The 13,778-nt window shown below is 37.0% G+C and overlaps 1 protein-coding gene across 6 annotated transcripts in view; it reads right to left on the bottom strand.

Annotated features, from left to right (window-relative positions):
• Positions 1-13,778, bottom strand: part of mid2 (midline 2) — an 846,826-nt gene that overhangs the window by 42,475 nt on the left and 790,573 nt on the right. For all 6 annotated transcript variants that reach the window (XM_039765790.1, XM_039765792.1, XM_039765791.1 and 3 more), the window contains 2 exons: positions 9,091-9,218; positions 3,349-3,492 (listed from right to left, as the gene is read on the bottom strand). In XM_039765790.1, the coding sequence (XP_039621724.1) occupies positions 3,349-3,492; positions 9,091-9,218 (272 nt within the window). The remainder of the gene's footprint in view (positions 1-3,348; positions 3,493-9,090; positions 9,219-13,778) is intronic.

Raw genomic sequence — 13,778 nt, 5'->3', positions numbered from 1 at the left:
GAGCGCAAATCTTCGAGAAGTAAGAGTGAAGTTTCTCTCTGCACTCTCTGTCTACAATTATACTGACTTCTGAATTCTAATTTTTTCCTGGCTGTGCAGAACAGAATGTGGTAGAAACGGAATTTTCTCATTCCAAAAATAATGTCTAGGAAAGACAACCATGTTTCAACCGTTAAGTCTACATCTGGCCTAAAAGAATCAAAACAACCAAAGGCATTGACTGGAAAGTCCAAAGTGCCATGTGTGCTCTGTTCTCCATGTCATATCCAGCAGACAACAGGAAACATTTAATTCTGTCCGGCACCCTGCCACGGGGTTTCTTACTCACTCTTTCCAAAATCGTTACTGTACTGTGTAACATGTTTTATCAGAGTAAAGATAAATCAACTGACAAATATGATTTTTCATCTCTGACACAAAGATCAGCACCTTCAGTTTGCTTACATAGCACAGTATGACCTTTGAAGTTGGATGATTCCAGAAGCTTTGGTTCTGTATATGCGATGACTGAAAACCTTGCAAACTTGTGAATTTCCACTTGGGATTATACAAGTATCTATCTATCTATCTATCTATCTATCTATCTATCTATCTATCTATCTATCTATCTATCTATCTATCTATCTATCTATCTATCTATCTATCTATCTATCTATCTATCTATCTATCTAATGCAGTTACAAGTCCATACAATTCTGCCTTTCATTATAAATGGTACCTCTTCATACTGAACACCACTGCAAGGTGCAGTACAGTAAAAAGGTTTAAAAATATATATTTTTTTATAATCCATGCAGAAGCAGATTAAATATCTTGCTCAGGATGACACATTGAGCCAAAAGTGGGGGCTAAAACAGACTTTCTTGTCATTCAGAACTAAATCTGGAAACCTCCAGAACTTTCACACGTTTAAATCATGACAGCATGGCAATTGGATGAACTAAATAAGGTTTTAGTGCACGACATCCTTCATGGCCAGCTCTCTGCTCAAAGCGCTGATTTGGTGACATTTCTGAACCTGTCATTTTAAGTAGGAGGGTTGTGAACTGTCTTAGCACAGATCACTGGCTGCTTAATAGCACAATCTACAACGCTGTTGGTCACATTTCTGTTAACTGTGTTACCTCAGCATTTACCGTGTGTCTAAAATAAAGATTTGTGGAAGAATAAAAGCTTTTGTGATCACTCAGAAAAAAGCAAACATCGCAGGCCTCCACTTTTATTGGGTTTCTAAGAGCTTCTCAAATTCAAAATGGATTGCCACTAGGGCGGGAAGACAATCAACATGAAATGATATAAGGCGGTGCGGTTAACAAGTCTATGACACACAGTACAGACAGAATCAGTAATTAGGATGTCTCTCTCAAAAACACGCTGTGAAGGAAGCTGAAGTCGGCTGCTTCAAAACAAAAATAAACAATGTTGTTTTCTTCCACTGTCAGCTGCCCTGCTCCTTAGTTAGTGAAAGATACTGAGCTCACAAAATGCCTGTTACATGTAGAAAGTGTTTAACAAGACATAATTTGCAAGCAGTGATAGCAAAACATGGCTAAATATCAGGGACAACAGGGTTTGAGAGTTGTAAAAGCTAATATACAACTCCTGATAAAATAGACGAATACAAAGACAATAATTATACTAAATCAAATTAAGTCACACAGAACAGTGATTTAGGGGTTAGTTCTGATGTGGCAGGGATTCACCATTCACAGTTCAAAATCCCGCACCTATTAGTTATTCCTGTGGTCTGCATTTTCTCCCTCCATCCATATTGGTTTTCCACCCAAAGCCTTTGATTAACTGGTGACTCTAAATTGTACCTTTGTGGGAATGAGTAGACACTGTGAAAGATAGGTGAAAGCTATCATGAATTGGATTAAGCAAGTATCAGAATGTTACAGTAAGTTATGTACATTAAGTCACTTGTTCCACATGCTTCCATGTAAATTTCTTTAGCCTCCATTTTAACTGAACTTCTAGTGGTCCAAAAGTTATTTATGTTAAACTAGCCGTCCCCCATGGCTCCGCCCGTAAAAATGAAACAGGACAGACTTTAAAATACAATAAACAGGTATCGCTAGGTAAGTGAAGGTAAGGTCCGATCTAAAACATGGCCAGAGGTAGAACGATTTAAACGGAAGCTGGCGCGTGAGTGAGGAGGGACCGTCCCGGCTCCCCACTCCTGATGTCATGCATCCCCCTTCCCTCGGCCTTCAGCCTCCGTCTCGGATTAGCGCGTATAAATCCCTCCTGCAAATGAACTATGATTCTTAGTTCGATGAGAGAAGTCGCAAAATCAACCGGAAAGCAAATTATTGAAAAAAGCCCAATCTAAATCCGTTAAATAGTTCTCACGTGGAAAGCGGAGAGACATACAGATAGACAGTCATTGGGTTATATATATATACAGGTATATATATATATATACAGGTATATATATATATATATATATATATAGTGGAGGACTGCCGGCCTGCACCCCTAGGCCGCCAGGAGGAGCTCTCCCGACAGCAGGATCGTGCCCCGAGGTCCAGCAGGGCCTTATGGACTTTGTAGTGTTTATACACAGCCCTGCTGGATACCTTGGGGACCACCAGGAGTTGCTGTGGGGGGGCTTATAGACCCTGTGAGGCCGTATGACCCGGGAGTACGTCACAGTCACGTGACGGGAAGAAATGTCGTGCTCCCGGGTTGAATAAAAGGACTGATTGCCCTGACCCGGAAGGAATTAGGAACTATGGATTGATGGGACAGAAACACCTCCGGGTCAGGGGCTATAAAATGACGGTGCCTCAGTCCAGACACTGAGCTGTGCTGGGTGGGAGAGGAGCAAAGTGTCTGGGCGAGGAGGAGTAGTTTATAGTGTTGTTTGTAGTGATTTAAATATATGAGTAGTGTGGGAGGTGCTTGAGCACTGAAGAAAACAATAAAAGGTCGGACTTTTACCTGGTGTCTGGAGTCATACCTGAGGGTTTAAGGGAGCACTAGCGCCCCCTACTGCCACTATATATATATATATATATATATATATATATATATATATATATATATATATATATATATATATATATATACATATACACACATAGAGAGAGAGACAGAAAAAGAGAGAGAGATAAGTAATATCACAATATATTTTTTTAAATAGGTTGTAAATCCTCAGTTATTTGAACAGCACAGACATTTATTCCAACAATTTAGTAATACATAATCAATAAAAAAATGTAATTAGCACTACCAATGCAAAATAAAATGTACCATACAGTATATGCATCCTTTGATTCATGATTAACCCCACCCACCAATGGCATTGCAGAACCATTAAAATGTTTATTTATTGGTACTTACTGATGAAGTTGGCCTGGCCAGTGTATATAGTGTATTGAAGCTCATACGAACTGACACTAAATTCATCTTCAGAAGTCCAATGCACTGTTATTGTGTCATGTGATGCTGTACAGAGCTCCTCTCTAATCGCCGGTGGATTAGGAGCTACAAGAAATTCAAGTGAGAAAAAGGAAGATTATTAGCCTATAATAAATTATTACACCTTAATAACATCATTCCATAAGAAGGCAACTCTCCCAAGAGGAACTTGATATACAGACAGTAGGACATACAAAACAATGGGCATGATCTTAGATGTACAATTCAAGGATCAATTATGTGAACTTGAGGACAAATACATAGTAAAATTACACAGCTTTGTAATCCTTAGGGGGTGGGTAAAGTTGAATACAAACCCTGAATTATAGCAAGGAAAACCCAAAGTATAGGGAAAAATGGACCTTTAATACCAAAAATAATTACACAAGAAGCAGAGAAGCAACAAGGAATAGAAAATAAACAAAATATCAAACCCCTATGCCTTTCTAGCCCTTACTATAACAGGTTATGGACTCTGACAGACCTGTTAGGCGGCCGGATCACTTTCCCTCTAGTAAACAAGCACAACGCACTCTCCTTCTCATGTCTGTCAGTGTTCTCTCCAATAACATTGGCCATTACTTGTCGATTCCAGGTAAGCTTATCTAAGTGACCCTATGCTTGTGTTATGGAAATCCTTTTTTTTAGCCACAGCCATGCTTTTCCTGTTAAGTTCCTGGGGTTCATACTCCCATATCTCCCTGCTGGGCCCAGATGTCTTCCCAACTATCAAAAAGCCAGATAACCCTGTCAGCTGTGTCCTTTTGTTTTCATCTACACATCTTGGGAATGGACATCATCTTGTTGTGCATTTTCCTCTGGTCCTTCTGTTACATTGGCATCTGTTACAGGAAAGCTTAATCCTACCAAAAACAGTTTAGGCCTTGACATCTACATCTTTCAGTGATTGGACAAGATTGTGCTCATCAAGGGTGGAGTCTCCAATGTCTGACAGCTAAGGGAACACAAAGAGTAACCCTTCAGGCACTGCATGGTTTAGTCTTAAATTAGGGTTCTTGGCTTATGACATGAAAGATGAAACAGAACTAAAAGGAAGTCGTGAGTGATCCAAATAGAAAAATAATGAATCATATATAAAAAAAATACACCAAAACAAGCTATTTTAATGCAGTCATCTCTTTGGAATGAGTAATACTTGATTCAAGGTGGATTGCCTATGTAATACATTATAAATCAGAGTGGATAAACGTTTAAATGAGAAAAAAAAAAAATCAGAAAAGGCTACTGTATATATTTTGCAATGGTTCAAAATGTCCTGAAATAAGAATCAAAAACGTATAATACTGGAAACATCTGGAGCAAGTAAACATATAACAAGGAGATATTTTCCATTGGCTAGAACTGAGCACATATTGCAGCCAGCTACTGTGATTCAATTTCAGCTGCAGTATTTTTCTGTTGCTCTGCTGGTGTTTCATTGGTGTGGAACAGCTGTTGGTCCTTATTTGTATCAAATATTTAGTCAAGGAAACTGCAAGTAATACTGTGAAACTGCTGAGGACACAAAACTTAAAAGTACACAGGAAAGTTATGAAGCAGCAACTGCCATTCTGAGAAATCTGGAAACTGAAATATACGGCATGTGGAAGCGAGATAAGCAGTTTAATATGGTTATATTTTAGACAACGCTATGATTAGTCGGACACAGGTGTCTGTCTGCATCTAGATAGTGTGAAGCAGACATTAAAGGCTAGTCGATTTCTACATCGTGTCACTGAAACAGAGGCGCACCAATCATTGGAGAAGTCATATTTAGGTGGTAGTATAAGCCATTAATGGAAAGTTATGTGCAGTACAGCCTGCAGATCCCAGACCTTATGTATAAAAAATCTGAGAGCAGAAATGTCCTGCTTCAAGCATAAGCTACTTTCAAAGCCTCAAAGACATCTACCTCATGCCCATCAGCTCTCCTGGTTAGGAGCAATAACGTGAAGGCTAACACAAGGCAGACAAGATGGGATACCTACACCTCGTGAGCAGGAAAGACGTGAACCAGTCCATAATGAAGAGCACGGCAAAGGCGATAAAAGCCTCAACAAACAGAGCATTCATTCTGTTTGTTATGAATCTCTTTAGACACATAATTAGTTTACCCATAGTGAAAAATTTCAGCTTTGTCTGCACAAAGTAAACTTTTAATATTTGTTTATTTCTTTACTAAAGGTAAAAATGCAATAATGAAGCAGTGATACTCTCAAGTGAGCTGATTCATAACTGAGACTACTCACTGCACTTACAGAACATTTTCTCACACAGCAAGGAAATTATTAATTTTCTTTTTCAGTTCTGAAAAAATGCTCGTAGTAACAAGTTATACCAAGCTTAGCATGACAGAAAATGCATGATTTGAGGTTTCTTGGGTGGTGTGAATTAATATTGTTGTATGCGTATGGTGGCATGCCTCTGAACCTCAGAATCACCTTAAAAGCCTAAATGCTGCTATTCAGTATATGGCACCACAGAATCCAATTAAGACCTTCAAGGACACCCATGCAAAGCTGTATACTTGAAAAATATATGATTTCAGTTTTCTAAAAATGTCTGACCTTTTGCACCACTCTTCTGCCCAAAAATATCTGCTACCAATACATTTTCATATTTTGCTTAATTTATTTGTTTCACGTTTTTGCACTGCAAATTTTAACCATGATGGCAGGTTACTTTATTTTCTACTATGCTTTTTTTAATCAATTCAAGATATACAAATGCTTTTTAATTATGAAAATAGCGTAACAGGACTCAGTTGTTAGCTCAGTGTTTTTCAACCAGTGTGCCATGGAAATAATAGTGTAGCAGTCCTGAGAGAGACATGCTGCTCTAGTGCGCAAAACCTGTCCTACTTGGAGACGCTGGCTTAAAAGAAGCTCCGGTATCACTGTTTCACAGATACAGCTTTTAGAAAGCACTTCAGACACTTCTCCTGGCTCCTAGAGTTCATCTGCCTGGGGGTGTGATCTCATGGCGCCTTGGAATAGTGCAAGTTGCCTGTGACCAGTAGAGTGGGGCAGAGAGGAACAGGCAGAGCTGGGAGACATGGTGCTCACTAAGCACGGTGCCTGTGAACACCAACCTCACAGCTGCTTTTATGCTGCCTGCCCCTTTGGTCCAGTTGACTGCATATGTGAGACTTAATGTTTCTGTGGTTTGCGGAATAGTGGTGCATCTTGGGATTTTTTCGGTTACAAAAAGTGTGCCGCCACAGAAGAAAGTTTGGGAAACACTGCCTTAGCTGCTTACCAGGGGCTACAAGCATTTCTTTTACATTGTCTTCATTTTCACCCTGGATTTATGAGGTTTAGATCAAACCCTAGAGGGACAGCTACATGCTAGGGCAGAAACATCCATTAAAAATCCTGGGTGCAGTAGGAATGAAAAAAATAATGCCAAAAAGCTACAGTTAAACTGAAACGACAATGTTACAGTACAAAAAATGTCCTTTCATCTGTTTTAGTTGGGTATATTTACCATATTTTAAAGTGGAAAAACATAGAATTTGATGGTTTAGTATAGGCCAATCTTTAAACTGCCTTGACCTGTTTATTCTGCTAATTTAAATAAGAGCCTATTTATTTACTTCAATCATACATTTTTTTAAATAATGTATTATTTTTAAGTTTCAAGACAGGTTGCACTTATTATTAAGAGACCAGCATTCATGAATCTGATAAACCAGCACTATATAAGCCTCAGTGAAATGTATTTAAATACTTTTAAAGGAATTAAATAATGTCACTTGCTTCATACAGTAATTTCCTAATGAACATTAGATTTACTATTCATCCATATGTTTTATAAAATGGGTCTTCTGAATTAAACTTTTAAATAGCATTCAAAATCTACAATCTTGGATTTTTAAACTTTGTTTATTATTTGGAGAAGCATTCTCTATACAGTCTGCACTCTATAAGTATCAGAAAGACAAATACAGTATAGAAAGGATACAGGAAAAAGTAACATTGTTCATTCCAGGAGCAAAGAATTAGTAATGATATAAAAATGCAGTCCAAACTGAAACTTTTCTAAAGAGGATAAAGAAGTTCATATTTTGAAAGTATTTACACAAAGCATTCTGGAAGGTGTAGCAGGGCCAACGAAAGGAAGTTGATCTGAAGAGATGAGGACAGGGTCACTGTAGCGCTTGTTTAAAGACTGCAATGTACACTTCTTGAAATTTACACTTAGGAAACACAATCTGAAACATTTTTTACATACAGGGTCAGTTTTATGGTTACTGTCCATTCCAGCCTGAATGATCAAGGAGGTCATTGACTCCAAGGGGTTCTTTTTAACTGCAGTTACTGCTGCTTTTCTTTTTTTTTTGCTATTGTGGCAGTGGTACAAATCTATCAGACCAGAATATAAAAGATACTGGCAAACCTGAACAGATTTATTATTATTTGGCTGACACCTTTATCCATGGTGGCTTACAACATTTGAGATACAATTAGTTACATTTCTTGTGTTTTTCCCAAATGGCTGGTGAAGTGAATTGCTCAGGGTCACACAATATCAGTAGCGGGACTTGAACCCACAACCTCAGGTTTTGAGGTCCAAAGCTTTAACTACTATGCCACACTGCCTTTATTCATGTTCACCCACTTAAATAATGTATTTTTTTTCCTTCATATATTGTAAATATTTTATAAAAATATACAAATTTATCTGTTGAAGAAAAAAGTGCTCTTGCAAGGTTATCGGCAGATGACTACTAAAAGTATGTAAGGTCTGTGTATACAGTTTAATGTTGTACCAAAATTCCAAATATTTAAAATGATACTCTATGAGCTTTTGCTAATTTTAGTAAGTAAATTGTTTTGTATAGACACACTACACTCTGTTGTATACAGAATAAGGATTATCAGAACTCCAAGGAAGACCACAAACCCCCCACAGGATCAAACACTTAGGTAGATATACCTCTCCCCATCACCACTCTGGTTTATTAAAACGCTGAGCTGGGAGGCATGCAGGAGAGCAGGCCGGGGTAATGAAGTAGCTGGGTACCATTTTAGTAAAGGCACTGCAGTGTGAAAGCTTGTATCAGTACCAAAGTCAAAATTTTAGTTTCAATGCAACACCTATACAGATGTAGTTAAACTGTACAGATTTGCTATGTGACAATGTGAAAATCAGCATTTTCCAAAGTCATTTCATGTCATTTTCTAATCCGCTTAATCTATGCCAGAGTTGCGTTAGGGTTCTGGAGCCTATCCTGACTAGCATAGGGCACAAGGCAGTCCATCACAGGGCAAACATACAAACACACCAGAGCCAATTTAGTGTTGCCAGTTCACCTAACCTGCATGTGAAAGTGGGAGGAAAGGGAAAACATGCAAACTCCACACAGGTAACAATGCTACCACTGTGCCACCTCCTCTTTTAAAGTTAAAATGTTAAATTTAGCATTTCTGACACAATGTGAATATGCCATAGCTTTTACTTTACAATTCACATTAAAACAGATAGGTGAGGGACACTTTAAATTTATTTCTCTGTTTAATTCAACAAATAAACCATAAAATAAAAATGTAAGGTAAAGTGAGGTAAAGTAAAACTTTGTTGTTTAAAGGTTATCTAACAGAGTTGAAACTGTATAGAGATTGTGACCACTAAGGTTTACACGAACACAGATACAATATTTACCTGTCAGATAATCCAAACTTTCAAGAAGTTTCTTTTCTCTTGAAAAGTCAAGGGCAAAATTGTCAAAGGCATCATTCAGGTTAACATCGGGGATCAGGACTTGGGAGGATGCTGTTGCCATAGCAACCCTAGACAAAATTAGAAAAGAGCAATGATAGTTAGCCAACAGCAAATTAAAGGCTCTCAGATAAAGCAGTCTGACTTGAAATCATATCCATGCCTTGTTACAGCAAACGGCAGCAGGAGACATAGACCAGAACCAGGAGTGAGGCTGGGAATAGAAGACAGCTGAGGTCATGTTTGTTAGAAACGGATACATCTTAGGGTGACACAAACTTCACTTGGGACAGCCATGTTGCTAAGAAGATTATTGGCCTATTCCCTACAGATCAAGTGAATCTGAAGCCAGAAAATTGTGGCATTTCAATTCATTACCATAAAAATTGTTTGAGCTGAGGGAGTTGTATCTTGATAGCTATAATTATGAAATTTCTCCTTCATGACTTTCAGTTAGCTGGTTTTGTCCCTTGTACAAAAGAGAAAAAAATATCAATTGCAGCTGGGATCTGGAATCTTTGCCTATCATACAGCTAGCTTACAGAATTATACCTCATTATACAGGGCTGGAGGAGTAGAAAGTAGTGCCAGCTAACATTAATAAAAGGGTAAAGAGAAAGAATGAAGGAAGAGAAGATCTATGAAACTCTCCTCATCACTATGAGGGAGAGCCCCCCATCACTATCTATCTATCTATCTATCTATCTATCTATCTATCTATCTATCTATCTATCTATCTATCTATCTATCTATCTATCTATCTATCTATCTATCTATCTATCTATCTATCTATCTATCCATTTCCAATTCAACTATGTGAAGGGTATAAACAGAATATATAAATAAGAATTTTAAAGATTGATATTTTAAACAAATTGTACCTCCATTAAATTTAAAGCACAATGTTATAGAATTCAGCATGTATGGAACTATATATATGAATTATCAAGGAGCGTATCGATTGAACCTGTGGCCTCAAATTGAATGAAAATTCATCTTACAAAGCAGGTGTTCTACAATATTATACTGTATATATCAATCAATACTATTGCAATGCCTCATTTCTCACAACTATGCAATTTAATAAGCGATCACATAATCTTTTGACCTGGACTTACTAAAAGAGTTCCATTATTTGCTAATAGCCATTTACAATGTACTGGCACTTAAATCTGTTTTTGGGATACCAACGCCAGTGCTGTACTCTAAAATGTGTTATTCTATGTTTAAAATATTACTAACATGTTTAGCAAATACAGATCAAGATGTTAGCTTTCAAAATACAGAATGTACTGTATCATTTTACAGAGTTACTTTTTAAAATCAGCGTATACATATTTTTTTGTCTCAAATACTTGTGTTGGTAAGTAAAGCATTATTTATAAATTTAAAACTAAGAAATGTTCCACCCACCATCCTCTACAATATCAGTTCATGCCACAGCTTAGCAAGCAAGAAACAAAAACCTTAGCAAGAAGCAAATACGTCCAGTTCAAAGTGGCAAAAGTTCTGATTTTAGGAAAAGTCCTTTCCTTATTTATGAGGAATGTTTACAACAACAAAATGAATATGAAAGTGAGTAATTTTTTTTAATCAGGGGAGAAGGCAGATCTTCCGCTTTTTCTTTGTTTCATGGGCCTTTTCACATTGTTTTCTGTTGTACAGCATTGATCACCACTGGCTTCTATTAAATCATAAACTGCTTTTCTTATCATTCTACCTGAAAAGATTTTCTCAGCCACCACTATAAAGTATATGTGGTAAGCAACAAACATAATAATATACATTTTTGGATGGGGTATTCGTTTAATGTATCAATCTCTATTTACAATTTAAATAATATTTCCAGAATTTCAAGACACATTTAAGTAAGTCCCACTCTTTGCAGCAAAGTTATTTGTCCTTTGTAATAATTCATTCACATCTTTCTATTATAATAAAAAACTCCTGGGACAAGACATGATTTTCTCAGATAGATACTTTCAAGTCCCGCGAGGCTAGACTTTGTGCCAAGAGATTTAACCATGCCCGGGGCCGGAAATAAAAGACTAAGAGTAGATGACAAAGTAGAATTTCGTAAAGAATTCAAAAACATTGGTGCGATACACATGCAGAGCAGGTTAGAGAAAATGAAAGTACTAAAATTCGAAAGTCTGAAAAAAATGATAGTAAAGATCGCATTAGCGCAAACAAATGGAAATTATTGCTCGGTGAAATAACAGAACAGAGAAAAGAGATCAAATATATTTTTTGGATTTAAACTTTAAGTCAGAGACATGTACATTGTCTAATTTGTGTTGTCATCAGGGAAAAGTAGTGGTTCTTCCCAATGAAGAGGCGTATATGCGAGAATTAAAAGATTTGTTATTTGGTAAAAGTGAAATCCACATACTGTATGTGAGCAGGAGAGACGCGAAGTGGCTGGCGCATAGCGCAGGCTGGTGGGGGGGGGGTTTATGCCGCCCGTGCAAAGCCCCCTAGTTTTCTATAAATAGAACACCACAAATTGTCAGTTGATTTTTCTCTCTCTGATTTTCCAATTTTGAATCACTCTTTTTTTCTGCCATTTTTAGTCTTAGGTGGAGTGGTGGCTCTGAGGCTAGGGATCTGCACTGGCAATCGGAAGGTTGCCGGTTCGAATCCCGTTAATGCCAAAAGGGACTCTGCTCTGTTGGGCCCTTGAGCAAGGCCTTTAACCTGCAATTGCTGAGTGCTTTGAGTAGTGAGAAAAGCGCTATATAAATGCTAAGAATGATTATTATTAAACAATTATTGCAGCTCCTCACCAGTAAATTCTAGTTCAGAAATAAAGCCAAATGTTTCCCTCTCACTATAGAGTATTTAGGCATTTCCAGGTTAAAACTAGGCAGGTCATTTTTAAAGGCTTAGAAAAATTAAACATTACACAGAACAAAACTATACAGTCTGAGGGGTTAAATCTCTTTCAAAGTACAATTGCAACTGCAGAATTCACAAAATCAACTACAATAAATTGCACATCTTTGTGTGGAAGATTGTGCTGCAGAGAGTTAAGAATGAAGTGAAGAGAACAGCTGGACTGCTATAAAAAGAATATATATATATATATATATATATATATATATATATATATATATATATATATATATATATATATATATATTTGTTTTTTTGTATGTGTGAAAAATGATATAGTTATACACTTTACCAATACAGTATGTATGCAGTCAGTCTGAAGACTTAAATCAAATTTGGGGACATTCTTTGCTTTGAAGTGGGCTTATTTGGTAAGTCCTACGGGTTATGTTTTATGATTGCTCTTGTGCTCAACAGACTGCCATTGGTGCTTAACAACACCAGTTTTGGAGGCAAATGAATGTATATCATGACTGAGAAAAAATATGTTACTTCAAAGACACCAAAGATATTTGTCCTTTAAATTCTTAGCTGATAAAAGAAACATCTATGTATATGACCATGTAGTCCACAGAAGATGTGAACTAACATTTATTCCTTTATTTGTTGTGTATCTCTTCAGCATTTACAGCACATGACCATGACAACCTATGAAAAAGTATACAAATATATAATAAACACAGAGCTAAGAATCTGCTATTGGTTTTAATGAATTCACCTATTATTAGTGTGTGTGCCTTGTGTATGCTTGGGGCTAATGGAATGGACTCTGGTATTCCATAACCCTTTATTAGAATAAGAGAGCTTGGATAATGAGAATAAATAATATGTACTCTTCATAATGAGGTCAACATCTAACTGCAAACAGCTTTACATTAATTTTTCAGTCCTTCCACCCATACATATTCAATACCTGACACATATAAGTTCGGGCCATGCAAGAGCCAAAAGCTGCTCCAGGAAAAGGCTCCCTACAATTATTTCCTTCACTGAAGCATTCATTAGTTTTCATCACAAGGTAAAAAGCTATTAAGCAAATTGGTCATTTTCATGTGTACTGTTTATGCTTTGCACTGATCAAAAATGAATATTCATTGTTTTCTGGTACTGCAGGATGGCATTAAGCACAATTGCATTTGGCAGTATCACAAGCCTACCAACTGCCAGAAGCAAAACGGCAATACAAAAATACACAGTGTATAAAATGAAATGGGACTGAAGCAGTGAAGTGGATGAAGCTTGTCATACTGATATTTAATGTATTCCTAGAAAACTTTACATATATTTCAGAATTGAATGAATATGATTTATTCCTTGGTTGAAAAGTTGTGGCACAAAGATGTACCATTGTAGTAAACTTGCATCAATCTATCTCTTGAATCTACTTCTTCATATATAGCGTCAATCACGTATGTGAAGGCAGTAGCCAACCTTGGATGGGAAACTGGTCCATCATGGGGTATGCTAACCTTAAAGTCACAGATTAACCTAAAATGCATACCTGACATGGGTAGAACATGAAAATTCCCAGGTTTCTGAAGGTTTAAAGTAGAAAACGTAACTTTGGTACCTCTTTCAAAGTATGTCTGAACTAATCAAATTCCTGAAAAATATTCCAAGATGTGCCATCATTTATAAACCTTTATAGTGCATCCCATTGTTTACCATCGAGTGGGTTGCTGACCCTAAACTAAACCGTATTCCCACCCCTCATATCTAAATTGATTGCACTTGAT

Source organism: Polypterus senegalus, chromosome 10 (assembly GCF_016835505.1).
Source record: "Polypterus senegalus isolate Bchr_013 chromosome 10, ASM1683550v1, whole genome shotgun sequence".
NCBI lineage: Eukaryota > Metazoa > Chordata > Cladistia > Polypteriformes > Polypteridae > Polypterus > Polypterus senegalus.
Note: the sequence above shows the minus strand (reverse complement) of the source record. Positions and strands in the feature narration are given on the sequence as shown.